Source organism: Amblyomma maculatum, chromosome 2 (genome assembly GCF_055883805.1).
Source record: "Amblyomma maculatum isolate TAMU_Amacu chromosome 2, ASM5588380v1, whole genome shotgun sequence".
Classification (NCBI taxonomy): domain Eukaryota; kingdom Metazoa; phylum Arthropoda; class Arachnida; order Ixodida; family Ixodidae; genus Amblyomma; species Amblyomma maculatum.
Window position 1 is genome coordinate 85,948,321 of NC_139345.1, and position 27,191 is coordinate 85,975,511.

At 47.1% G+C, this 27,191-nt stretch overlaps 1 protein-coding gene across 2 annotated transcripts in view; it reads left to right on the forward strand.

Moving 5' to 3' along the window:
* The window catches only part of LOC146199202 (uncharacterized), a 220,516-nt gene that overhangs the window by 176,455 nt on the left and 16,870 nt on the right, over window positions 1–27,191 (forward strand). For both annotated transcript variants that reach the window (XM_084594678.1, XM_084594677.1), the window contains exon 2: window positions 26,226–26,285. Coding sequence is in view for 1 of the 2 variants with exons in the window: in XM_084594677.1 (XP_084450803.1) it covers window positions 26,226–26,285 (60 nt within the window). In the remaining variant the exon portion in view is untranslated. The remainder of the gene's footprint in view (window positions 1–26,225; window positions 26,286–27,191) is intronic.

Sequence of the window (27,191 nt, forward strand, 5' to 3'; positions counted from 1 at the left end):
TTCATCCTAATGTTTCTTTTTACAGTCAGAACGTAGTTTAAGTGTATACTATATGTTCCCATCGAAGGTCGTACGTCATTCTTTGCTGAACCGGCATCACTTCTGGCAGGGCTTTGGTACACAGAAGCTTTCAAGTCCTAACCGGTGATGCCAGTTGAACGTAGTCCCACATCGTTCTCATTTATGAAAGATTCCAGACCAACTCACTGCTGTGTGGTATACGAACACAAAAGTTTCATTTTTTTTTTCTTACTACTAATCATCCTCCTTTAATATTGCTTTCTTCTCCATGCCTCACATCACGGTGATCTTTGCTTTTGCAAATAATTCGGTCCTGTCAATGAAAACAATAGGAGCCTTGGCTACAAAACGTTTTTTTTTTTTCAACCCCTGCTGGTCGCGCATGTGAAACCGCCCTTCTGAATTTCACTTCAAAAGACAAAAGGTATTGTTGAGTGAAGCGAAGTGTTGGTTCAGATATTTACGACGAAATTGAAAACAATGCAAAGAAAAAAAAAAGCACTGTCTCCTGAATGGCTTTCGATTGAGGCAGTCATTACTCTCCCTTTCAAAAGGCCATACTTTTGGACTAGCGGCTCGGCAGTTCCCAGCGGGGTTTTCCAGAGGGCATAAAAAGTAATCAAGAGAGCCGGACACTCAAGTAGATACGCATCTATATAGCAGACTGACTGCGTGCTTTGTACTCCCAGTGTTGCGAACACGTAAGATCCCTATCAGGGTTTATTTTTCTCCGTCAGCGGAGAGCGAGGCTCTTCACGTCTTTTGTGTCCCTGTCGTCCCTAAATGTCGGCCATGTAACATCACCTTCAGCACTCGGGCCCCGTTCGCGTCTTTGTTAAATCCCCTTCGTGTACACACAGTCGAGTCGACTGGACGAACCCTCGCACACTGTCGCGTGGGACCCACATTCGCCGTCCTTCAATGCGCGGTCGTCCTCTCAGTTCCGTGCAGTACAATAGTCGGAAGCTATCTCGCCAACAGCAGGGTCCAACTCTATCGCTTGACAGTGCGCAAGCTTCGTATTCGCGCTGCATTAAAAAGGCGATTTCTAACTCGCTCTCACACGAGCGAGATTCGTGCAGTGCGCAAAACTCATCGACGAACTCAGAGGAATATATCGTTTGTAGGGCTTTGGCTGACAGGGGGCTGCTCAGCTTTTGGCAGCACTGCACAGAACTGGCTAGACTGAGTTGCGTAGTACTAGTGGAGGCTGTAGTGGTGCGGGGGACGTGTGCTTGACCTCACGCCGAACGGAGCGATCGAGATGGAGCGATCGGTCCCACCCACTGCTGCTCACGGGGAGCAACGCAACTGGAACGACGGACGTACACGAGAACGCCCACGCGCGCGCACCACCGGTCGAAAGCGCGCGTACGCGAGGCGCATCGAGAACGCGAGAGCGCACTGCCAGCACTTTGCTTGCGAGCGCGTGCTATTTAAACGCGTTGCTGCCGGATGGGAAGACGCCTCACGTACCCTTTCAGCGGCTTAGGCCTGGGAGCTTCTTTTGTACGCAGAAGCCATTCATTTTCCCAACGCGAGAAATGTATTTAGTGGCTGGCTTTAAAACTTCAAGCTGTAAATTGTTTTAGACTGCAGGCAGCGGGATATTTTTTTTTCTTCGTGACAGCCCTAAACTACTGAATGAAGAACTGTGAAAACCCGCTGTGCTATAAGTTGCGAGGGCAGGGTAGTTTGTTTTATTTTTCTTTTGGGTTACCCTTCCCCTAATGAATACATAGCTGTAAGGGGAAGTGATGTACGCCATACTGCAGACCGTTGTAACGTAGCTGCGTTTTCCTGCTGCCCAAACTGGACGCCATATAGTTAAGAATATATACAGAGCGTCCTAGCTAAATATAACTAAGGTTTGAAAAATATGGTGTGGCCCAGGTCCAGTAAAACTAACTGAATATTTGTTGAAAGTAGCCAACCCTAGAGTGCGTTTTTTTTTTTTTTTTCGTTCGTCGAAGTTTAATATTTAGTAGATTTGCTAACTTTTTAATTATTGGCTCGAGGAACGTGTTGTCAATGCAAAAGTTGTAGAATGTCTCGAAAAACACGCTATGTTCGTTTACTCAAAGTATACTTTTTCTGCCGGCCGCAAACGCGATAACTTGCGCAATAAAAGCTTCCGCGTGACAGCGACGCGCCACTTGAAAATACTGAAACGCGCATCAGATAACAAACTCTGCTTTTCTCTGGAGCGCACTCTCCAATGAAGCTTCGTGTGCGCACTGGGCGAGTGAATAAAGCTAGCCGCTCGTCACGTGACAGTGACAGTATTACTTTAAGCCAATAATATTAATAATAATAAAGCTACGTAAATCATAGACTGATGTGAATGCTGTATCTAAACCGTTTTTCGAGAGGATCGACAACTTTATAGCTGACAGTTTTGCTGTCCAAGACTAATTAAAAGTTTGTTAATTAATATCTACTATTTAATGTAAGTTTGTGAAATAAAAATACCGCGGATAATGATTTGCGACTCTCAACAGCTCTCAGTTGGTTACAGTAGGCTACGGCACACTATAAGATCTTCGGCATCCACAGGGTAGCAGGGGAACGGTAAAGTATTCGGCAACGACTTACTAACGCCGTTGCCTTTGCCGTCGCTGAGAAAAGAGCGTTATCCCGCGTAGTAACTCAAACATAAATCCGAAAAGAAAACACCATACTTGGAGAATCGAAGCCCGCATTGTGAACGCATTGCGAGTGCGCTCACAGGCGAGGTTTGCATTGTAAGAGAGCGAATAGCTTGCAGGTAAGGAAGCGGGAAGTCTTCTAAGATTTTTGCTGCTTCGATCGCCAAGGCCATGGGCGCAATATGTTCCTTGGAGTCACTAGGTCGTGACCATAGAAAAGAAATTTCCTCATTTTGTCGCTTGCGTGCGCTTTCTGTGCCAGTAATGCGCTTTGAGAATATGTGAGACGCAGATGCCGCGACCCCTTCAGAGACCTGCGCAAATGCGGTGAGGTGTCGGAGTCCGACTGCAAAAGGTAGTTTGCATTGTGCGGCTGGGGTGTATTAACCCTTTGTAGTGATAACTTACGACCAAGACTGAACATTATGGATAAGTGACATAGAACGTAAGAATTTCTTAAGCCGTAAGGTGATATTTTCACGCAGAAAATCTGAGATGATAATGCTGTTACGACCAAGCATCCGCATTTGCGCGCTCTATTGTTCGCCTGTGGGCATGGAAAAGTTTTGTGAATATGTGGTGATGGTCCATTGGCTCTAAGTGAGCCTGTTTCCAGGAATCCTGTTTTGTAAGCATGTTTTGCTTTGTGGACAACCTGCAAATGCCAAACTGACCCTGTCAAGAGAACGTCTGGAAAAACACAAAGAAACGTCCCCCTGCGGGAAATAGCAGGAAGTGCTTTCTTTTGTTCACCCTTCCAGTCGAGAAGGGCTATCCTCCAGTGATGAATGCCTCCTATCCAAAGGAGACGACAGAGTGACATGTCCGCTGACGTGCAGGACAAGAAAGGAGCATGACTCATACGGCCATTAAGTGATTTCCCGGGAATGCAGGAAAGATTTGCAATTGTCGAAAAGATTTGCAATTGTCGAAAAGATTTGCAATTGTCGAAAAGGGACAATGTTGGGAGCCCTATGCGGCGCCACGTGCACTCGGGTTTCTGAGAAGTAAAACCCCTTTTCAGAACCAGCCTGTGGTTTCTTTGTTGAAGAATAGAAATGTACCTCCTCTCCTCGCCGTTCCCAAGCTTTTCCCGCCAACAAGTTATTACGCCCAACGAATGAATGCCGGACCAGTCAGTGCTTCAGACCATCAGTGCAGTGATGTGTTCGGTTGGATGCCGATACCTGAGGGGCGTGCCCTGGATTTGGTTGGTCAGCATCTTCAGAGAGGGGCTGGACATAGGGGGTTTTTAAGGACGCTGCAGAGCACGAAATGTCGCTCTGGGCCCTGGGTAAACGGCTCATCCAGTCGCTTCTCGCTATGAACTCTTAACGCTTGCCATTTTGCTGATGTACCCTTCTTTTTCATGTAAATATTCTTGTAAATACGTTTTCTCAAAGTGCCAGTAAACCTGCTTGTACATATTTTACCAACTTCGAAGATTCAGTCCTTCTTCAACCCCGAGTCTCTGCACGCTACCAAGTGAAGGCCGGGTCGACGTAGCCCCAGCGTCACGACAACTGGTGGCAGCGGTGGGGTCTGAATCTGCAAGCACAACGACTGGTGATCAGCGGTAGGATCTGAATCTACAAGCCACAACATCTGATGACTGGAGGTGGGATCTGAATCTACAAGCCACAACATCTGGTGATTGGAGGTGGATCAGAATCTGCAAGCCACAACATCTAGTGATCGGAGGTGGCATCTCAAGCAACAAGCAGGCGCAACAATCGGCCAACAAGAAAGCAGCTCGGAACATCGATCGCATGTGTGGGTGAGTGCTTGGCTTTTCTTCTGATGTGGACCAGGTTCTAGAACAGGGTTAGATTTTAGAACTGGTAAAAAGTGTTGAAACGCCTTTAGGTTTGGTAGTTTGCACTGTTGTTTTGGAAGTAGCCGACACTCGAAGCGATCATGGACCTACAAAAGCTGCAGAAACCGGAACTGTTGCAATTGTGTGAGGAACTGGGAATTGATACAAGTGGTTTGGCACGAAAACCTTTGATTATAAAGGCAATCACAGATTTGGGAGCCGATGATGAGGAGCTCAGTGAAGCATGGAACCTCATCGCCCAAAAAAAAGAGGAAAGGGAGCGCGAACGTACGAGGGAAAAAGAGGAAAGGGAGCGCGAACGTCAGAGGGAAAAAGAGGAAAGGGAGCGTGAACTTGAGAGGGAAAAAGAGGAAAGGGAGCACGAACGTGAGAAGCTTGAGAGAGAAGCAAAAAAGCGGGAGCTAGAAATTGAGCTCCGGAAATTAGAAGTAGAGTTGAGCAAGAGGTCGGGCAATTGTCCCCAGCTAGCGGTACCTCTTCTCAACAAGGAGGCAGATTTCAAGATGTCAAAGTACATGCAGCCATATGTGATATCAGGGGATATCGGTCTGTATCTGGGTAACTTTGAGCGAACTTGCGAAGAACTGTCCTTCCAGCGAGACACGTGGTCTCAGAGATTATTGACGGTTCTGCCCTGCGAGGCAGCGGAGGTTGTCGCGCGGCTAAACAAGGAGGACGCGGACAACTACGAGAAGGTCAAAGCTTGCCTTCTGATTTTCGGAGACAGAGATGTGCAGGCCTTAACACGTTCAAAGGCGCGAGAACTAGCTACACTGCTCATTTCAGAAAAATCAACAGCGGAGGAAACGGCAGTTAAAACAGTGGTAAATGCGGAAAATAGCGGGCCAGAAAACTTTGAGAGCGAGGCATCTCAGATAAGTCAACATAAAAGTGAGCTTGATAAGACACGGAATGAGGACGTTCTTGAAAGTAACCTCTTGCCGCCAGTGTCTAGTAATCTCACGAGACTTTTAAGTGGAACCCGAGAGGACTTAGCTATGGAGCAAGCCAATGATCCCAAGAATAAGCTCGAAGTACAGTGGGAAGGACCTGCTGAAGTCGTTGCAAAGCTTTCTGACACTAACTACGCAGTGAAAATTCCCGGTAGGCGTAAAGAAGTGCGCATTTATCATTGCAATCTTATGAAGCCTTATGTGCAGAGGGAAGCCGTGGTAAATCTAACGTTAAACCTTCCCGAGGAGATGGGGGACAACTTGATTTGCCTCAGCGGAAAAGGAAGCAACGCTCAGGAGCTTCTCAAAAAGACGGAGCAGAGAGGAGAACTAAAGAAATCCCAGCTGTCCGATCTGGGCGAGATAATAACAGAGTTTGAGGCCTGCTTCGTGGACAGGCCAGGCAGAACTGATTTGACTGAGCACGATATTGAGCTGACTTCAGACGTGCCAGTGCGATCAAGGTGCTACCGATTTTCTCCAAGGCAAAGAGAAATTCTGGATAGGGAAGTAACTCGCATGCTGGAATTGGGAGTAATAAAACCCTCGGAAAGCGATTATGCTTCGCCTATGATCTTAGTAGAAGCTCCAGGTAAAGACCCTAGGCCTGTGGTAGACTACCGAAAGCTAAATTCTCTCACCAGGGATCAAGTGTATCCTATTCCGAATATTGAGGAGAGAGTAGAACAGGTCAGTAGAGCGGCATATGTGACTACGCTGGACCTTACTCGAGGATACTGGCAAGTACCGCTCACTGAACGCGCCAGCAGATACGCGGCTTTCGTCACTCCGACGGGCAGCTACCAGCCAACAATGATGAGTTTCGGGCTCAAAAATGCTCCATTTTGTTTTTCCCGACTCATGGATAGGGTTTTAAAGGGGTGTGAAACATTCGCGGTGCCTTATTTAGACGACATTGCGGTTTTTTCCGACTCATGGGCGGACCATATGGTACATCTAAGAGCTGTACTGAGCCTTTTGCGTCAAGCTGGACTAACCGTAAAGGCCGAGAAATGTTGCCTGGCAAGGGCGACCGTGGACTACTTGGGTCACAATGTAGGTCAAGGTTTCAGGAAACCCAGCGAGATTAAGATCTCTGCGGTAGCAGACTACCCGCGGCCGAGCACGAAGGCGGAAATTCGAGCATTCCTGGGTCTGACTGGGTACTACAATCACTACATCCCTAACTATTCAGCTTTGGCTAGCCCTCTGACCGACGCTCTCCGCAAGACAGAACCGACAAATGTAGTCTGGGACGAACAAAAGGAAGCCTCCTTCGTAAACCTGAAGGCTGTGCTGATTAGCCGTCCGGTATTGCGAGCTCCAGACTATGCCCGAGAATTCACGGTCCAGGGTGATGCCAGTGATCGAGGGTTAGGTGCTGTTCTCTGCCAGAGAGATGACGACGGTAATGAGCACCCCGTGCTCTACTTGAGCAGAAAACTGAGTTCTAGAGAGAGGGCTTATTGCGCGTCAGAGAAAGAGTGCGCTTGCATTGTATGGGCCATTCAAAAATTGCAGTGCTATCTTGGAGGGGCCAAATTCACCGTAGAGACGGACCATTGTCCCCTGGCTTGGCTGCAAACTGCGACATCGAAGAACAGTCGCCTTCTTAGGTGGAGCTTGATTTTACAGCAGTACAATTTTGAAATAAGATACAAAAAGGGGAAGTTAAATGGGAATGCGGACGCGCTTAGCCGCTCTTTCTAAGCGGTCCGAGATGTTCCTCACCATGTATCGAAATTGATAATCAAGTTTTTTTTTTTTTTTTTTTTCGTGCGCTTGAATATAGATGACTATGTAAAGCAGCACGTTTGGTTTTCGAGGCATACGTGGGTCCTGAACGTCTTGAGAGTGGGCTTTTCTCGAACAACAATGGCAGTTTTCTTTTGACCTGGTCTCTTCAGACGGGAGCCGAGTGCTTGCTTCGACATGTGGTTGAGTTTCAGATAGCTCAAGCAATTTGGCCTACAACAATCAAGACAACGCGACATGCAACAGCGAGCTTCAAGCGTTCACGTGCAGGCCATTAAGTCGTCTCTTCATGCAGCAGCTGCGGCTGCTGCCCTCCGAGTCTCTTCTGGCGGGGGAGGAGGCTGTTACGACCAAGCATCCGCATTTGCGCGCTCTATTGTTCGCCTGTGGGCATGGAAAAGTTTTGTGAATATGTGGTGATGGTCCATTGGCTCTAAGTGAGCCTGTTTCCAGGAATCCTGTTTTGTAAGCATGTTTTGCTTTGTGGACAACCTGCAAATGCCAAACTGACCCTGTCAAGAGAACGTCTGGAAAAACACAAAGAAACGTCCCCCTGCGGGAAATAGCAGGAAGTGCTTTCTTTTGTTCACCCTTCCAGTCGAGAAGGGCTATCCTCCAGTGATGAATGCCTCCTATCCAAAGGAGACGACAGAGTGACATGTCCGCTGACGTGCAGGACAAGAAAGGAGCATGACTCATACGGCCATTAAGTGATTTCCCGGGAATGCAGGAAAGATTTGCAATTGTCGAAAAGATTTGCAATTGTCGAAAAGATTTGCAATTGTCGAAAAGGGACAATGTTGGGAGCCCTATGCGGCGCCACGTGCACTCGGGTTTCTGAGAAGTAAAACCCCTTTTCAGAACCAGCCTGTGGTTTCTTTGTTGAAGAATAGAAATGTACCTCCTCTCCTCGCCGTTCCCAAGCTTTTCCCGCCAACAAGTTATTACGCCCAACGAATGAATGCCGGACCAGTCAGTGCTTCAGACCATCAGTGCAGTGATGTGTTCGGTTGGATGCCGATACCTGAGGGGCGTGCCCTGGATTTGGTTGGTCAGCATCTTCAGAGAGGGGCTGGACATAGGGGGTTTTTAAGGACGCTGCAGAGCACGAAATGTCGCTCTGGGCCCTGGGTAAACGGCTCATCCAGTCGCTTCTCGCTATGAACTCTTAACGCTTGCCATTTTGCTGATGTACCCTTCTTTTTCATGTAAATATTCTTGTAAATACGTTTTCTCAAAGTGCCAGTAAACCTGCTTGTACATATTTTACCAACTTCGAAGATTCAGTCCTTCTTCAACCCCGAGTCTCTGCACGCTACCAAGTGAAGGCCGGGTCGACGTAGCCCCAGCGTCACGACAATGCGTAGAGACACAAGTTGTTCTCAACGCATCATTTCCCTCAATAGGGTCCTGGTACTCCCCTGATGGAGCTGGGACAGGTAGGTCACCGCCGCTTGCGGCGGGGGCTAGTCTGCCACAGAATTTTTATCTGTTGTAGGCCGTCATTGCACCCGCCACCGTTTCGGTGGTGGACGAAGGCTGTTGTTGCGGCGCGCGTCTTTCTCGCCCTCTTCCTTTTCTTTCTTCTCTGTTTTCTCTTCTGTCTTCACGAGGCAGCGGAGGTGGCTCAGCTACAGAGCCAGTAGCAGGCCCGTGCATTTTCTTTTCCTTCTTCCTACAGCCACAACAACAACAATGCATCACTTCTTTGTTGCAGCCAATGCCGTTTTTCTTCCGTGAGTTTATTGAAATGGTCTTATTTCGTTATTAGATGGCCAGTGTATAAAGTATCACTCGTTTTGTTATCAAATGCACTGTCCTTTTCTATAGACGAGGCTGAGGCGAGAGACCTTGAACGGGCTCGATGGAGTTCTGTTTTACTCTCGCTCGAGTCCAGCCAGAGCCACTAATCGTACTTAATCCGACTCAACCAGTTATTCTGCGGGAAGTGAGGCAAGCTAAACGGGTTTGTTGTCAGCGCGTCCGTATACGTCCTTCGTACTGTGTTTTACGCCACTCACACCAAGGCAAGCAAGGAAAGCGAGCGCACAGATTTCCGCATGTTCCAGACGCAAACACACGCACACGAAAAAAGAAAAATAAAAAAAAAAATTGCGGACTTCACAATATTGTACACCGGAACATTAGTTCAACCTACTTCGTGACAGCTTAAGGATTCCTCCGTCAGGATATAAATGCGCTGTCGGCGTATAACGGAGATTTTTTCGCTGCATTACAGACGCAAGAGAGAGAAAAAAGCACGAATATAAAGAGCCGTAAAAAAAGCGACAGCGCACTGCGTTTCCTGAACGACTGGACAAGCGGAAGCCGAGCGGTTTCACGGGGAACGACTGACCGCTCGTCAAGAAACGCCGGCGCGAATTCCTCGTTCGTGGACCCGCATGCTTGCAGCAGCATCGCGAAGCGTGATCCGCGGAGATGGAGAAAGCGCGCTTCCGCATCGACGGCCGCATCCGAGCAGTCGCGCACGATCGCACCATTCCCGGAATCGGACACGAATAGTTTTAAAACAACGAAGGGAAAAAAAAAACACGCACGAAAACAACATCTTTGGTCGCTTGCGCATCACTGGCGCTTGCAACTGTGTAACACGCAAGCTTCACGCATGGGATGGTAACGAATGGCGAACGGTTTTTCCGAAAGCCTCGTCCTTCCGTCCTCATTCTTTTCTTTTTTTTTTTTCTCCACCTCGACAAGTGACGATAACACGGTTGTGGTTCGCATTTCAGCAATCTTGGCCTACTTTTCCTTCGATCCCGTCACGTAAAAAAGTTACAAGGGTTCAACGCTGCTGAACCAAATAATGAGCGAAAGCATCAGCTGCGGGTGACCGAGCGTTCTTTTTCTTCTTTTCTTCTTCCTCGGCCCACATATAAAGCCCCGCCTTAACCAACCCATATGAACGTACCTTAGTGGCCTACAGGGGTAACGTGAATTCCAGGGTCCTAGCAGGCTGATTCTGACATAACCCTCCCATATGAAACGAGAAACTCAAGTTGGCAGCTCCTGCCAGTCTCAAGCTGCAGCTTGAGTTGGTAGCCCAGCCCAGCTCTCACTCTAGTGTCACGTGGGGTGTGACGTCACCATGTCACGTGGGGTGTGACGTCACCATGTCACGTGGGTAAGACGTGGCTACCGGCTGCGCTACGCTGAAGGCTTGAAACCTAGAGTAGTATTGCTTTCGCAATAATAAGATGGACCGCTGCTAACATTATACCGCCATCTCTTCCGACCGTTCATCTTCGATTCTATAGGTCTACAACAGAGCGTCACACATTAGTGAAACACAGCTCGACCAACAACAGCTCGTGTGTAATGCATTTCATCCGTTGATGGCTCGTGAAGCACGCATCTTGTGCGACACATGAGAAACAAACCTCACAATCCCAGTCGCGGACGTTCGACAATGCCCTGACTTTCAACTCAGCGCGAGGATCATGCGGAACAAATTATAACGCAAAGCGCGGGATCTCTCTCGTGCTTCTCCATTAAAGCGTCACATAAGCGAGCTACACGCGTTCGTTTATGTAAACGTTGGAAGGAGAGCGAAAGAAGTAAATTTCCAGTTAGCATACATGAATGCCCGATGACAGCCGCAGCTATATGCATGGCGTGGCGGGTCTAATGCACCGCAGACGGGCAGAGCAAGCAGTGCCTCCGTCAAGATGTAATACCTGAGGCTGTAAGGCGTGCTATGGCGGTATTCGGAGCCTCGCGACGGCCTAGATTCCTGGAACGAAAGCGAAGCGCGACCTTCCTCGTCTCCGCTCGCCTGCGGTGCTCGCGGGCCGCCACCGCCGAGTGATTGACAAACGCGGACGTTTGTGCTCCACGCTATATGGCCCGCGCCTTGCCATCGCCCGCGCCATCTTGTTTGCTCTCTACTTTTCCTCACGGTCTCTATAGCGTTGGCGGCAACGTCGCTCGCGCCTTTACGCATGTTTCAATACAAAAACGCGCACAAGCGTTGGTAATTTCGTGAATTGCAGCTTCGCGTGGTCTTGCCTCATTGGATGGGTGGCGTTTCCTAACACACAGCGACGAAACGGACAGCGCTTCGCGCCCGAAGTGTCAGTGAAATTCGCCGCCGACAGCCGGGCACGAGAGCACGTGCTACGTTCCGCGCAGGTCAGAGGTGTCAGGACTCTGCGCTACCGGTCCATTTCGCTGATAATGAGTCGAAGGCACGCCTTTACAGTGGAAAATGGGTGCAGAGATATATAAATGGTGGGCCGGCCCCCTTTTTTTTTTTGATCTCGGGCAAAAATGTTTGATTACCCTGTCCCTTGCTTTTACGGTTACACCGAAACACGAAATTGACGCGCGAACTAGGGCAGCTTTGCCGCGTGTCTTTAGTGATCCTACTGATCTGATTGCGTCATCGTCGACCCATAGTGCCAATCGCGTTCAGTTTAATTTCGCCACAACGTAGATTCATAAGAGAGAGAGAGAGAGAAAGAGAGATATTTTAATGGCAACAGGAGATGTCTGCTTGGTGTTAAGCCTAGCATGCTACTCCTGATGAGGGTTGAGGGATGAGGGTGACAGAGTGTGGGAGGGGAAGGGGAAATAAATGAGAAAAAAAGAGAATCGGTGTCGCACACTTTCACACGCACATAATCACACACAGATGAGTTTTAAAGGGTATTGATCAACCCTGTGTCCTTAAGAAAAGTTAACTTTCACACGCACATAATCACTTCATAAGTGCTACTGCTGTAATGAAGCGGACGTTAGCTTATAGTGGCAGTTACGTCAATGACGGCAACGAGACTAGAATATATTACCCTCTCGCCAACGCATTGTGTTGTGTAAGCTTTCAGAGCGTCACTAACAGTATGGTGAACTTTAAGGAGCTAATGATGGAAACACACTGACTGCGAAAAGAGCGTCTGGGTCTTCGGTCATATAAAGGCTGCGACTTGCACTTTTTGCTTTGCTGTCAGATGGTCAAGGAGAAGTGAGTAGTGAATTTTCCCCGCACTTGACCTTACGACGAAACCTGCTCTCAAAGGTGGCTGCGCTGACCAGAGGGGTAAACGTTATTACACCATGGCGCAGTAGCGCCGTTTAGTGTAGGCTGTGATTTAAACTAAACGCTTACAGTTAATGTCTACGACGTGCCCTGAGTCTCGGGTGGGGATAATATAACAAGCATGGAGTGGAAGGCTGCTACGCATATTATTCGGCTCAAAGAGCAATGGAGGCGAGAACAATTGTCTTTCGTACGACGCCCCAATCTGCCTCAAGAGCGTTTTTGTTTCTTGGCGCCGTCCAGTATACTCGCTGAAAACAACGCCCACTTCTTGAAACAAAGACCCTCACGTTTCTTTAGTCGCCCTCCTTGAGTAAGTAATAGCTTTCGCTCTTACGTTCAAATGAGCCCAGTAAACCGACACCAAACAAGTAAAACAAATATCCGCCAGACGACAACGTCGACGCAGAGATAACTCATAAGACTGCGATCACGAAGGCCAAGAGAACAAATGTCGTTTTTTTTTTTCTTTATGCTTTGCCTGTAATGTTTCAGTGAAATAAATGCGGTGCTAATCCAAGATATCCTGGTGAGCTGTGCAATTGCATTCGAATGCTTGTGAGAAATACGAAGCTACGTAACGTAAGGACGAATATTAGTAAAATAACTTTCACCGATTCGTTAGCAGGAACTGCACGCAGAGTTATACGATACCTGGTACACGTCTGAATGGGTTCGCACATTTTTAATCAGAAGATACAACGATGTCAGAAGACGCCTGTAACGTGGAGTTGCGGCAGCCATCGGGTTAAACAGGTGCTGAGCGAAATGAGATTCATCGTATTTTGGCGGCTTTAGTGTATTACGGTGCCAGTATTCTCGTGCGAGGTTTCACGTGGCAGCTAAGTATCGCGGGCTCTGCCCGAACCTCCTAAAGCTTGTCTTTGTAAGTTAAAAAGAGCATAGCTGTAGGCCAGCTGGTGGGAGGGACACCGCCCTGTGTTGTCTCCATGCCCCCGTCCTGTCTTTTCCGTGGCTTTAATTTTACAGTGTCCCCGTAAGAAGGAGTTGTAGTACTTCCATAGTGGTGGTGGTGGTGGTGGTGGTGATGGTGATGGTGATGATGATGGGGATGATGATGATGCTATATGGGCCTTTGTAGCGGCGGATATGCGTGAGTTGTTCCGGTAGGTGACGTAACAGAAAAAGCGCTCCGCCGCGGTAGCTCATCGCCATTGTTTAGGGCGCTCAACTGCTAATCCCGAGGACGCGGGTTCGATCCCTGCCGCGTCATCCGTTTTTCGATAAAGGAGAAACGTTAATGCGCCCGTGTACAGTGCGATGTCCCTGCGGATTAAAAAAAAAAACTTCAAATGATAGAAATTTCCAGAGCCTTCCTCTGTGGCGTCCCTCATAACCGTCGTCGCTTTGGGGCGTTACATCTTACAAACCAATAAAAGTGTAAAGAAAAAGTAGGGACTATATACCCAGGAACAACGGTGCAACAACGACAGTGTAAAAACAGAGACACGACACAAGCGCACACTACCAACTGTCAATATGAGAACAAGGAGCCAAACTTCTTCCTTCACACGCAAGCACATCAGCATCTTGCAAAAAACTTGTAAATCAAAATAAAAAGAAATCTATAAAAATCTGTCACCCAAAGCTATTTCCTACGAATGAAACCAAGTCAGGGTCAAACACCAACAGCAAAACTGAGGTCAAAAAAGAAGTAATAATCACAAAACTCAACACCTAAATTCAAAGCAATACAAACAATCAACGCTACCACACAGCCCTCAAAGCAATCCATTAGAATTCTTCAAGAAAAAAAAAGTTTGATTCTGCGAATAGCAAGAGAGGCATAGTTGTAGTGCGCAATAGTGCAGGTGCTTCAGCTCGCCACATGTGTTCGAACTTCAAAAGTTGCCTTAGTTTCCACTGATATGCTACAAGCAGTAAATTCAAGATGGCTTAGTTGGGCTCGCAGGTGCATGTCGATGGAAACGGCTAACCAGCGCTAACAGGTAGGACGGAAGAAAATAGCACACACATGCGTGAACACAGAAAAATCCCGTCCTCAACAATTTACGTCGCCCTTCATCTGTTCGTTGCACATGCTGACATGTCGAGAATCCCGAGGTTACTTAAGGGACTGATATTTCGCATTCTAAGGCTATAGACCTTTTCGCGCTGACCACGTTCGAGCTACAAAATTATTTCGAACGAGAATATATAGTTCCCCATTAGTGCCATGCAGAGAAATGTAAAGTCGGCTGAATCAACGGGAGAAATAAATATTGCTAAACTCCGGACTACACTGACAAAGCGATTATATTCGTTGTTCGAATGTTCAGATACCGCGAGCGTTTTTATGCCTTCTCCTACTTTCTTTCTATTTTTTTTTGTCGATATTTATTGCCTCAGGGCATCAGTAGGTTATGAGATGAAGGATGAATAAATCATCAAAGAGGTCTCAGAAAGCAAGACTAAAACGCAGCGGATTTATACATCGATGCCCGCGCGCTACTTGCTTATACGTAAAAATTGGGTTTGGAGCTTTGTGACCGTGTTTTGAGTATTCAAAAATTAAATATGGTAAGCTAATTTACAAAAGTATTTTCAGCATTGCATGTCATCTAAAGGAACGTATCTGTTTACCACTTTTTACTTTGCATTCCTTTAACTAGATGGCGCCCCTACGCTTACGTTTCTTATTGCACGTAAATTTTTTTGCCGACACCGTGCATGGACATTTTGGTTTGGTTCGGTTTGGTTTGTGGTATTTAACGTCACAAAGCAACTCAGGCTATGAGAGACGCCGTAGTGGAGGACTCCGGAAATTTCGACCACCTGGGGTTCCTTAACGTGCACTGACATCGCACAGCACACGGGCGCCTTGATTTTCGCCTCCATTTTGGCATATTAATTGGCTCTGAACTAATCTGGTATATAATATTTTTGCAACTCAGCAGCAGTAAGAACCACTGAAAAGAGCGTTTCGCCTCCATGCAAAGTAGACCGCATATGACGGTTTCGGGACTCAATACTAGAGTTCTCTTAGGGGATAAGCTGCTTATATGGCAGGCTAACATAACTTCCCTTATTTCCGCTATCATGCTAACTATGTACTTCCTAATTCACTCCGCAATATCTTTTTTTTGCGCAATATTTCAGGACACTTTAGGCCGTTTAAAACGTCCAGAGCATCTTCCACTTCTTCCTGCTCTTTATCGGACGTATACTGCATCCCATCTTTTGCAGTCTCCGCTGGTTCACGCGCCACGCGAGACGGTCGCTGAGCGATTTCGCGAGCTATAAATACCCGCACTCCTCGCCAATCTTTCCAATGAAATGCTCGACTGATATTTTATTGAGGCTGTTCGGACCCGCATAGGAAGGTCGGCGTTGCGCACGCTTCGGCGGTCAACCAGTACCACCGCAAGGACGCGCGTGAAGCGAGTGGGCAGCAAAGGCAAGGTGGCGTCTCCGCTGGACATCTGGGTTGACGAGATAAAAGCTGCGTCCGTGCGCTGTACGCGCAAAGCAAACATGTCAGGCACCGCGTACCGAGTCTACTCTGTCACGGTAGCCGGTAAACGCCGTAAAACGCTTTTCGTGGTAGCTTGCTCCAGAGCTTTGTAAAATAAATCTAGGCTGAATGGCTGGGCCAATGGGTGCTATAGTAACGACCGAGAGATAGTTACAAATGAAAGTGCATGTGTGTGTGTGTGTGTGTGTGTGTGTGTGTGTGTGTGTGTGTGTGTGTGTGTGTGTGTGTGTGTGTGTGTGTGTGTGTGTGTGTGTGTGTGTGTGTGTGTGTGTGTGTGTGTGTGTGTGTGTGCGTGCGTGTGTGTGTGTGTGTGTGTGTGTGTGTGTGTGTGTGTGTGTGTGTGTGTGTGTGTGTGTGTGTGTGTGTGTGTGTGTGTGTGTGTGTGTGTGTGTGTGTGTGTGTGTGTGTGTGTGTGTGTGTGTGTGCGTGCGTGCGTGCGTGCGTGCGTGCGTGCGCCGCTTGTTCTTTTAAATCTATGAAGCCTGTCTATCTATATATCTACCTTAGTCCCCTTCTAGAAAACGAGCCGGGAAAGTGAATAGCTGCTGCAGTGATGAAGGCTAGCATCTTTCGATCCATTCTTTTCCGGTACTATAGCTCTTTCAGTTACATACCTAGATAACATCCTCTACGCGGGCAGCACAGTAGTCTCGTAATTATTATTATTTTTTTTTTTTGTACGGAATTCCGAGGAGGTCTAAGACGGCGGTGAGCAGTGCGCCTATGGCAAATACTTATACAACATTAACTATTGCATTTTTCTGCATCTCTATGTTGATTTAAATTAAATAAGGGGATAAACAGAGAAATACCGAATTAAGGCCGTTTACATCTAATTCTAGGTATGACACGTTCGCCGAAGTCATGTCTATGTCGTCTGCGCGCTCACATGTGATTACTGACCTATTGAGGAAAGCGATTATGCTCTGTAAGAAGCGTAGCGAGCCGTGATCACGCCACCTAGATTAGTCTAGGTGGCCTTGACCGTGACCGTGCGTCACTATAAGCGCGTTCGGCACTAGTTAGACCGGCACTATTTAACTGATTAATGCAACTAGTCCGACACTAAAATGCATGCGCCAGAGCTTACCCGAGGCACCCCAAGCTTAAATGTATAGCTTTTTTTTTAATAGCAATTAAATGACGTTCATACCTTTGCCATATCCTAAATATAGCTTACCATGGATAACATATAGTATGCAAAAAACTTCATAAAGCCGAACATTCGCATCCCTCAAATCAGGATGTCTACAGGGTTTTGAATATTTGGGGGCTGGGATTTAAAACATTCCTATGCAAAATCTACTACACCATTCGAGCTGAAATAACGTTCACAAAGTAGCAAAATATCGTCTACGTTATCTGATAAGTGATTCAACATCGGTACTTGCCTAGATTTTCCGAAATCGAGAAAAAACTGCTCTCGGCGGCGTGCACAATTTTCGCAGAAGAGAGTCGAAAAGCTATTTTAACATGGTGCGTCATCTGTCGGGCAGCGAGGCAAGCGCGCCAACGGCCGGGATGGAGCTTGTCTCACTGCTCGACAGATGGCGCATCATGTTAAAATAGCTTTTCGACTGTCTTCTGCGAAAATTGTGCACGCCACCGAGAGCAGTTTTTTCTCGATTTCGAGAAATCTAGGCAAGTACCGATGTTGAATCACTTATCAGATAACGTAGACTATCTTTTGCTACTTTGTGAACGTTATTTCAGCTCGAATGGGGTAGTAGATTTTGCATAGGAATTTTTTAAATCCCAGCCCCCAAATATTCAAGACCCGATATAACACCGTGCGTGACGCTAACAACGAGTTGTGACGCTTATTGTCTAGAGGAAGTACCACCCCAAGACATTTCGTGCGTCAAAGCACAAGCGATATGAACGAACATATCCATCGTTATTGACTAGTTTATTTATTAGAAAGACACTCATTGGCAGCTAAATCGCCGGCGAGAGAAAAAATTTCGGTGTACTTCTACTGTTCGTCTTATTTTAGTGGACTAAAAGAAATAAGAAAGTAGTAGAGCAGGCGAGGCGTTTACCCTTGTGAGACAAAATGGTCGGCTCAAGGTTGTAAGAGAGATTGTGGCAGCAATTGTATATAATGGCTACATAAGCCGTGTATCGCGCATCAAGCGCCTGGGGGTCCTTGTTCAGATGAAGTGCAGGGAACCACTTAGTTTGCTTGACTGCTCGCTGCAGTTTACAGCGCTGTACTTTTGCATTCAGGTTGCGTATACTTTGGGCACCGTACTTCAGTTATTTCTCAGCATACTGAAAAAGTTTAAGCTGTTTTCTTGCCGCGGTCGGTAAGAAGACACGCTCGTAGCGGAAAAGCCGAAATAGGAACACCTTCCTGTAATCTGACTTCGCTGACCCAGTATGATGCGGCATTGACATTGAAAGCGTGACTTCGAAATGCTTGCTCGAGAACACGGTCGTTGTTGTCGTTGCCATCGTAAACATGGTTGAGGTTTATGCTTATAGGGTTTGACGACCCAAAGAGACTCAGGCTTTGAGGAACGCTTACTATAGATTTCAGGTAATTCCGACAGCCGGGGAGGCTTTTAACGCGCACAGATATTGCATAGTACACGGTCGCCTCACGTTTCTCCTCCGTCGTGGTTAGAGCCCGAGCCTTCGAGATCGTCCCTCGGGTGCTCTAACCATTGAGCCACCATGGCGGGTCATCATAAATGTCATCGGGCACGTTACGTCGAAAGCAAGGCAACGACCTCTCTTACTAACATAAGCCCAATATCCCGATAATGTACTTATAAACTCGCGTTTCAGTGAGCATTATTACATTTTCTTCTGTCTCATTAATATGTCTGATAGTATATTGGGAATAAACACAAAGAGCAGTTCTGTTTGCAACTGCGGAAGACCAAATGGTTTTGTTTGATTTGTGGGGTTTAACGCTGCAACAAGTTCGTCACTGTAGTCAAGCAGCAACCATATGGTGCTTGCTCGGAGTGAGAACGTGCCCGAACTGCTTTAGCCATTGGTGCAATGTCTAAAGCCTTCTTTGGCGGTTCCGAGCATGTAGCAGGTACATTTGAAATAAAAGAGGAGTAAATAAGGTATTAAAGCGTTCTGCCATCGCGAAGCCTCGTAAATTTATCTTCATCGATCTTTTTCCGCATTTTCTTCTTGTATATACACCCGTACGAGTTGCCAGGAAACCAGTTAAGCAGGTAAAGTTGTTAGCAGCGTTTGCTGAACTGTTCTATTTATCAGTAACGAAGCGATTCCACAAGTGGAGAAAAAGCCTGCACGTTACTCAAGAGGTTACCTGAAACTAATGTTCATATATAGTAGCATATATCTACCGCGAAGTCTTCTAAAAACGGGCGCTCTCACAAGTGAGCGACAGCCCCATCGTTGTTGTCAGCGAGTCCTTGGAACTCATCGTCGGGCGTGCGCAACGGTGTCATGCACTCGATCATGTCAACGACATGCCTTCAGCAGCATACTGCAGGGATTTACTTATAGGCGCCAACCAGCTGCTAATCACTCCCTCATAACCTGCTATCCCAAGCAGGCGTGTTACGACAGCCGTGTTTGTTCTTCTTTGCGTACAGCCAGAAAGGCGCTGAACAAAATCAGAGAAAAGTCCATGAACGATCGTTCTCGATAAAAAAGAAAGAGAGAGAGAGAGAGAACAAGAACAAGCTGCACTGGAAGTGCTCCTTTCTCGCCAGGGGAAGTAAAACCGAGTGTACTGTTTGCATGACCGAAAGCCAAACGAGCCGTGAAGTAGGCATTGAGCTATTGGGAGGTATCGGCTCGCCCGTTCTAAGAATCGCCGAGGTGCTCTATATCCAGACCAGACCATACCAAACGCAGCCACACACACAAGTGCTGCCATTACGGCGATCGCGAAACTGCCCGCCGGCTGTCAGGAATAGTAACTCGTTCCTCGACTACTCCCGACTGGGTTAATAGAGTGCTCCTTCCGCTGCAACCAGCAGTCTGGGCGAGTTATTTCTCTCCAGACGCGGAAGGGACCCAGCGGTGCCCTACGGCGCTGTCGTGTCGCGCTGGTAAAGTACGCACATCCATTACGTGCTTGGCTGCTCCCGCCGACGCCGTTTCGGCCGCTTATATCGTGCGGCGAGCGCCCCTTTTCATAACATAACCGGTCGGCGTTATGGTTAGAATGAGGGAAACGAGATGTGTATTACGAAAAAATCGTTGCACTGTATTAATCTAGGCGTCTACGTGGGGATGAGAACAAGTTTTGAGGTTGCTCTAAGCAGAGTGGGAGGAGGTGTAGTTCATGAATATTACATTGTAGCGTCTGCTCCTCCTCTACAGTACCTAGATTTAAAGAATCTAAAAGTGAAAAATTAGGAGGCAAATAAGCGCAAACCCGGGAATTGATAGGAATAGTGGTAGAAAGTTGCAAACTGCCCGCCCGGAGCAGGTTACGTCTCATTAAATTAATAGTTCTGAAGAGCATCGCAAAAAAACAATTTCAAAAATTTCAGAACAGTCAAGTCAATCCACAAGCTATTAAAGACTAGGGCAGGCATAGAGTTCCTTACACTACCTAGAGGGAAAGCTGAGGGCGCTGCACTTCAGCCACCATGGGCGCGCTAAGAATCATGGGCCGGTGTGCTACTTGTTGCGGGACAGTCGGTTTTTCTCGGGTACGTGGAGTGGCGTTACTGCGATGTTTCTTTCTTGTCATCATCATCATCTGAAGATGCGTACATAGACCGCGAAAGCCATAGTAGCGAAGGTGCTAAAGCAGACGTCGTCAATAAATGGTTTCTGTTTCCCGAAATTCCACTAAAAACTTTCTTAAGTGATTGTACAGCCATAAATATTCTCATAACGTTTTTTTTTTATTCCAAAGTTTGCCTATAAGTGCGAAATATTGGTATTTGTGCTGCTCAAAACTAAGCCAATAGGAGAAAGAGTCATCGCTTATATTGGATAAATCTCACACTGGCATTCTGTTTCTCTCTCTTTTTGCAATTTATAGTCACAATATTCACTCTTAGGACATTATTTATGGTAGAACAACGTTTATCTTTGCATTAGTTTCGGCCAAAAGTTGTAGTTCTGCACTCGGTAGCTCTCCGGCACATGATGCTTTGAGCGCCCATGGTGGCTGAACTGGCCGTCTGGAAACTCCATGTAAACTCCCATAGACGGCAGCACAGCTTTCCCTCTAGGTAAGAGTAAGAAACTCTATGAGGGCAGGAGAAGAAAGAAACAGAACACATGGCTGCATTTCTTTTTGTAGAACGTTTTTTGTTGTTTTTTTCTGAATGTCTGAATCCCGATGTTTACAAAGGAGTAGGTGCAGTCGAAGCCGATTGAACCCCGTCAAAAACATGCCATATTTCCCAAGTTCAGTTATTGTTAAGCAGCTTGCCCGAGGAGAGCTGCCGTTAAATCAACGCAGTTTTGGGTCGCATTTGTCATTTTCCATCTTGGTAAGGAGATTCGTATACCAGTCAGGACATTTTGTTTGTATCTACTTAATTCACAGCACTTTTTCCATGGATCGCCAATGAGTATAATATTTAAAGGAAGCGATTTGGCACGGGAACCGTCTGATTGGAGGTACAGCAGATTTCTGGGCCTCTTCGTTAGTCGAAATAATTTAAAGGTATACCGTTTAATCACAGACAGTACCAACAGCTTAACTCTGTCGCCAAGAGAGGCTTGTGGGCACCCTTTACATCAATACATCCGTAGCCTGGCTGACCTAAAGCTATACTTTCCTTTTCTTTTTGTTTTTTTCGGTCCCGATTGAGTAGGGCGGTAGTTTTATCACCGGCTTTTCTCTGTGTCTGGCTCAGCAGTGAATGAGTACGGACATTAGGTGACTGTCACTGCATACACCTGAATATATGTGTAAGCTTCTCTTTACGCATTTTTGGCTCTTATGCAAAGCTCGGTGAGAATATTTTTCCGAGCTGCTTTGTTGAGGTCGTAAGCACTAACCTTCTTGTGTCGTCGCCTGCGCTGCGTTGCTGGGTGCATCACATCAACCTGCCTATTGAATCTTCGTGCCTAAACTTGCTATCCTTACAGGGTTCACATTTCGGCGTTAAAGTTCCTTCGGTGTCTGTACCCCTATAAAGTGTTGAACGTGTAATGTTTCCTAGCAGCAATACCTTGGTTGACCTACGCAAACTTCTCAGGCCAACCAAAGTGTTATAGGACTTCAGAGTTGGCTCATGGCATCTGCACTGCGCGTGAAGGTGATGCTTAAAATGTTCTTAACGCAGCTAGGTGGGCTCATAGTGATTCAAGCACAGACACGAAACTTCTGACAAGACATTTCCAGTTTCTTTATTTTTTTCGTGTATCTAGCCGTCTTGCCGTGCATTTTAGCTTCATTTCCTTTCTTATCAAACTAACTGCTGGCTTCGAAGTATGCGAAAATTCCACTTACTGTGTTTTTTTCCCGCAAAGCCCCTTCCAAACGCCTCAATAAGTCCGAGGAAGCTTGTACACAACAACGTAGAGAGTATAGGGTCCGTAAATAATATAGCATTTTATCGGATTCTGCATTATCCTGCTGTGAGACAGTCCAGTGAATTTTCTTTTCGAAGTATATTGTTTACTAATATTTGGCAGTAAACCACACGATGCAACATAAATAAAAGCACAAGTCTAATTTGAGGCTAACCTTGATGGTGAAGCCTGAACTGTTGCACAAGGGGTTGCTTTCCGCTACAAACAAGCAAATGTGTGCATGCTCGTATGGCCGCGCCGCTCGTACACCCCCACCTTAACCAACAGCAGTGTGGGACGTATTTAATAGGAGTAGTAAATGCCCGTTAGCAGCGGAGCAAACTTGCATTCCGGCCTTGAATTTTATGACGCAACGCACGGACCTCGCGCTATCCGGCAGTTTCGTCGGATGGATCGCTAAAGCGCAGATTAGAAGGCGCTGGCAGTGCTATCGCGCTGTAATGACAGAGTACGTGTATGCAGGTAGCGCATTTAATTTGTGCACCGCGTCCTTGTGACTTCTCAACGTGCAACAGGGTATCTTACCCTCACTTCTTTCATTTTTTTTTAATCTCTAGTCATTTGCATTCGACCTAAATTACGCGGAAAACATTTTTTTCTTTATTGTTACTTATTTTATTCCACTGAATGTATGCAGTTTTGTTAACAAGAAGTGCCGGCGTAGCTAAGGTAGCATGACACGTCATAAAAAGTAACGAAATTGTGAGGACTAAAACTGAGACAATACAAGCAGGCGAATATGCTGTTTTCGCAACGATCACTCTCTTTGCGACTGCTTACTTTTCGCTTATTATTTGAACTACAGCAGCTTGGTAATACTGTGAATAGAAGGCGCTGCATTTTGATTTCGCTTCATAAGAATACACTGCATAGTCCACGAAATGTTTCCACGGTGGCGTACATTAATTTTGATGAGAATGAAGGCGTGGGAATGTTTAACAGGCCTTCTTTTTTTTTTTTTTTTTCCTGGATTACAGTTCGACCGTTTTAATCACTTAACGGTCGCACGGCAGAAACAAATATGTTAAAGGCCTGCGCTCGGAGAGTCATGTGTCGACAACTTCAAACACACTGATTGGTCTAAAGTGGTGAAGGCGAAACAGGCGTGACTCCGTAAATGTTCGAATTAAGTTGAGAAGAAAATGCCAAGGCAACTGTCACCACCGCGCCGGCCAATACGGATGTTTTTTGTTCACCACCAGGCAGCTCTTCTAAATATGGCATCGCGGGCGTTTGCTCGAACGCGACCACGTGTTTGCGCTTGCTGCTCCCGTCACGCTGAGCTGTCGAAGCTGCCATTCACCGCCCCGGACGCCGAAATAGACTGCGCGGCCTTCTTGCAGAACACATTGTGCGCGCGTGTTGTGTCCACCGCGTCGTGCTGCTACGCGCGCCCATGTCAGCGCGCGTGACAGTGGCCCACGTACCTGGCGCGCGTGCTTCGTGGTGCTGCTACCTGCACTAACCGAGCCGTGACAGGTCATATGCAATGGAGGGTCGCTGATTCGACAGCGCGACAATAACATCCCCAGTAGTGCTGGGAGTTGTATGGTGTCTGCTGACCGCGTCGGTAGCCGCCCTTTCTGGACTTGGAATATAAGTGCGAACTCGCGAAGGCCAAGAGTACGACACGTACATTTAAACGAACGGCACTGCCACGCGCTCCTTGTGTCATCAGGACGTGACCTCCATCTAAGGGACCCTCCGAACTTAATGTATGCAGGGTGTCGAACGCACCTGGCCGCTGACGGGGAAGGAAAATAGATTTGCAGTGATTGGGAGGATCTGGGCAATGTTTGTGCATAATAGTAATAATAATAATTGGTTCACAGGAAGGGAAAGGCGCAGTGTCTGTCACACTTGCTCCGTGGACACCTGAACCGTGCTGTAAGGGAAGGGAGGAAGGTGGGAGTAAAAGTGGAAAGAGAGAACGAATTCGAATTGCGGTACTTTTTACCGACATGTACAGGTGTCCATAAAGTAGCGCGTCGTGTGTAAGCCGTAAAGGCGCCAAATCTCGTAAAATCCTTGAATAATTCACACGCATCGGTGATCAAGTAGAGTTTATTGATTATTAGAGACGTAACCGCCCCACGAGGAAGAGTGTCCTGCCCGTAGCGGACATGCTGCTCTAGTAGCTTTTTTTCAAATTAACAAACGAACGAACGAACAAACAAACAAACACATTCTACGAAAGTGAATGTACGACTCCACCAGGTAACGTGTGTCATGAATGTCACGAGCAAATCATTTGACATGCAGCAGCCATGCACGGCAATTCGTGACCTGTCGAGCCGGACAAGCGTCAATCTTTCGCAATTGACGGCTACGGCCGACAGCCATCGAACGAGTATCGAAAGGCTCGTTCACCCGTGCACACACACGTGTGTTGTTGTTTAGTATATTGGAGAACGCGCCCTACTGCGCAGCAAATCCACTTTGCCCGGTTGCCTCGTTCCACACTGCGGGGTGGCGATGGACACGCCCGTGAACAATAGAGTTTTTCCGTTCCAGGACACTTCGTATATCGAATTGGAAAAGGGCGTTGTGCGTGCGGACGTGAGCTCATGGCTGAAGCTTTTCAGTAGCGTGACTGGCATCCGCAGTATCGGTTAATTATTACTTCGTTCGTTTCTTTCCTTCTTCTTATGGGCTTTGTACTGCTGCCATTTTTTTTCCCGGCGCAGTTTGCGTGAGCCTGAGATTGGATGTGCCTGCCTTTCGACCAGTACACTTTATCTAGTGCGCGGTTCTAAAGACAAATTTTCTTCACTTTTCTAAGCCGGGAATTTTCTATAAAGCCATGATTTTTTCATTTTAATAAACAGCGTTGAACTTATTGAGTACTATTTGACTAAGGAGGATTTGCTACCTCGCAGTCCATGTGTCACTTTCGTTTTGGATGCTAACAATTAAATTCTAGGGGAACTTCGGACCACTGAAGTGCAATGACGCGAAAGCCTTAATTCCGCGGTGGTCCTAAGCCCTCCACTAAGGCACCTCTTTCTCCTTTCCCTCCTACAAGCTTCCTCCTTTTCCTTACAGCTTGATTAAGGTATTCGCGGCGAACTGCGACAGATACAGCGCCTTTTCTTTCTTGTAAACCCAATTTCAAATGTCGCTGATGCCTGCTGTACTGCGTTTGGTTCTGTATGCTGTGTGGTGCGGCTTTCGAGGAAGCGCCAAATCGAAAGGCGCTGCACGGACATCTGGATCGGACGCCCGGCGGGGTCAGCTTCGTATAGGCGTGAATCGTCTGGTGACGTCATTGTCACAGTCATCTTTGTCATCATCATCATCACTGTCACTAACGACCACTCACTATCATTATCGGTCACTATCTGCCACTAACTAGCGACAGCGGTCTCCATGACAACCGCGCTGGCATGACGCTCGACAAAGAGAACTAAGATACCTTTCTCATGTGTCCGGCGTGGCTAAGCTAGGATGATTGACAGTTATAGTGTGACCGGGCGAACGACCGCCTACAGTATGAGCCATTTAAGGCTCATGCTGCCCTAATATATCAAGGGACGAAGACAAGTGCTCTTGTCGAAACGTTGGCTGGTAGAATGAGGGTTCTCCTCGATCCTCGTTAGTTTTGTGTGGTGCTGGCGAGGTTCTCATATCCCTGCCTTCTCTCTCCAGGTACGATACCAACTAATGTGTCAAATTATATATGTCCCTTAAATGCAACACCTCGCCAAGCATAGAGCATCGAATCACTTGGAGGTTAGGTAACCACGATTAGGTAATAGATGTTTATTTTACAGAGCTAAATTGTAGCAGTGCTAAATAAAAAGTAAGGATCGAACAGCATCTTTTTCATTAACATTTTATTTCATTTAATCTCGCTTTTACTGAAAATCAGTGGCAATGCACCTTGGTTTTACTTGGTAAAAAGAAATCGAGTTCGTGTCTCTTGCAATAAACTTATACATGTTCTCTTGCCTTGCAGGTGGCTCTTCTGGCGTCTGCGCTGGTCGCATCAGCTAGAGCAGGCTTCGAGGACCAAGAGGTAATAACACCGCTTTTCACACGGCCTGATCGACTGCGCGCATACCTCTATAAAAAACAGAGTAATCCCGCATATTCTTTGAGGCGCGTCACCACCGTAACGTTTTCTGGTTGCTTATATGGGGTGACAAAAACATTTCTCGCCCATTGGGAAAATGAAAGTTGATACGGAAATAACGGCCTCGTGTGCTGTAAAAGCTTTTGAAGGGCGAGCAGGAACACTGACCTCGATGGATACACGTGGTGCACTCTCACGGCAGTAATAGCTTGAGCAGCGGCGATGATAACTGTAGCCTTGTATACGTGCAGAGGAGGTGTCCCAGTGCAAGGCACATGTTACCGTAGCAGCAGCCAATGTCGGGTCTGCTCGAGCCTTGCGTATGGGGTTTATTTTTCGTCACTGCTGCGCGCTTGGTCACATACGGATACATTGTAACGCTAGTAATGACAAAAAAAAGCGTTGGAGCTCGCCTATCATTCCTGGTTAGTATCCGACAGTGTGTAGAGCACACAGGTGCTCAACTCGAGGACCTTCCGAGTACGGAGCACGTTAAGTCTGATGGTTCCATCTCAACAGCTGTAATAAAGCAACCTCACACAATGTTCTGCTGTAGTCATCATCTACCGCTCCCGTCAGGACCTAATTAACTAACGTGTCAGGCGGCCGCGGGGTGCACAGACATGAAGGAACGTCTCCCGAGATGAAGTTTTCAAACCAACGCGACCCCGTGCGGGTTGTTTCGTCACCTCCATTTATATTCGCCACTGCTCGAGCTATGGCAGCTGCGAGGGCACAGCACGCGTGTGTTTGCCACAGTCAATTTTCCGACTTCCAACCTGACCACTTTTTTTTTTCTTTTTTCAGCTGTGCAGTAATTTCAGTGTCATTGTTTATTTGTACGTGTGA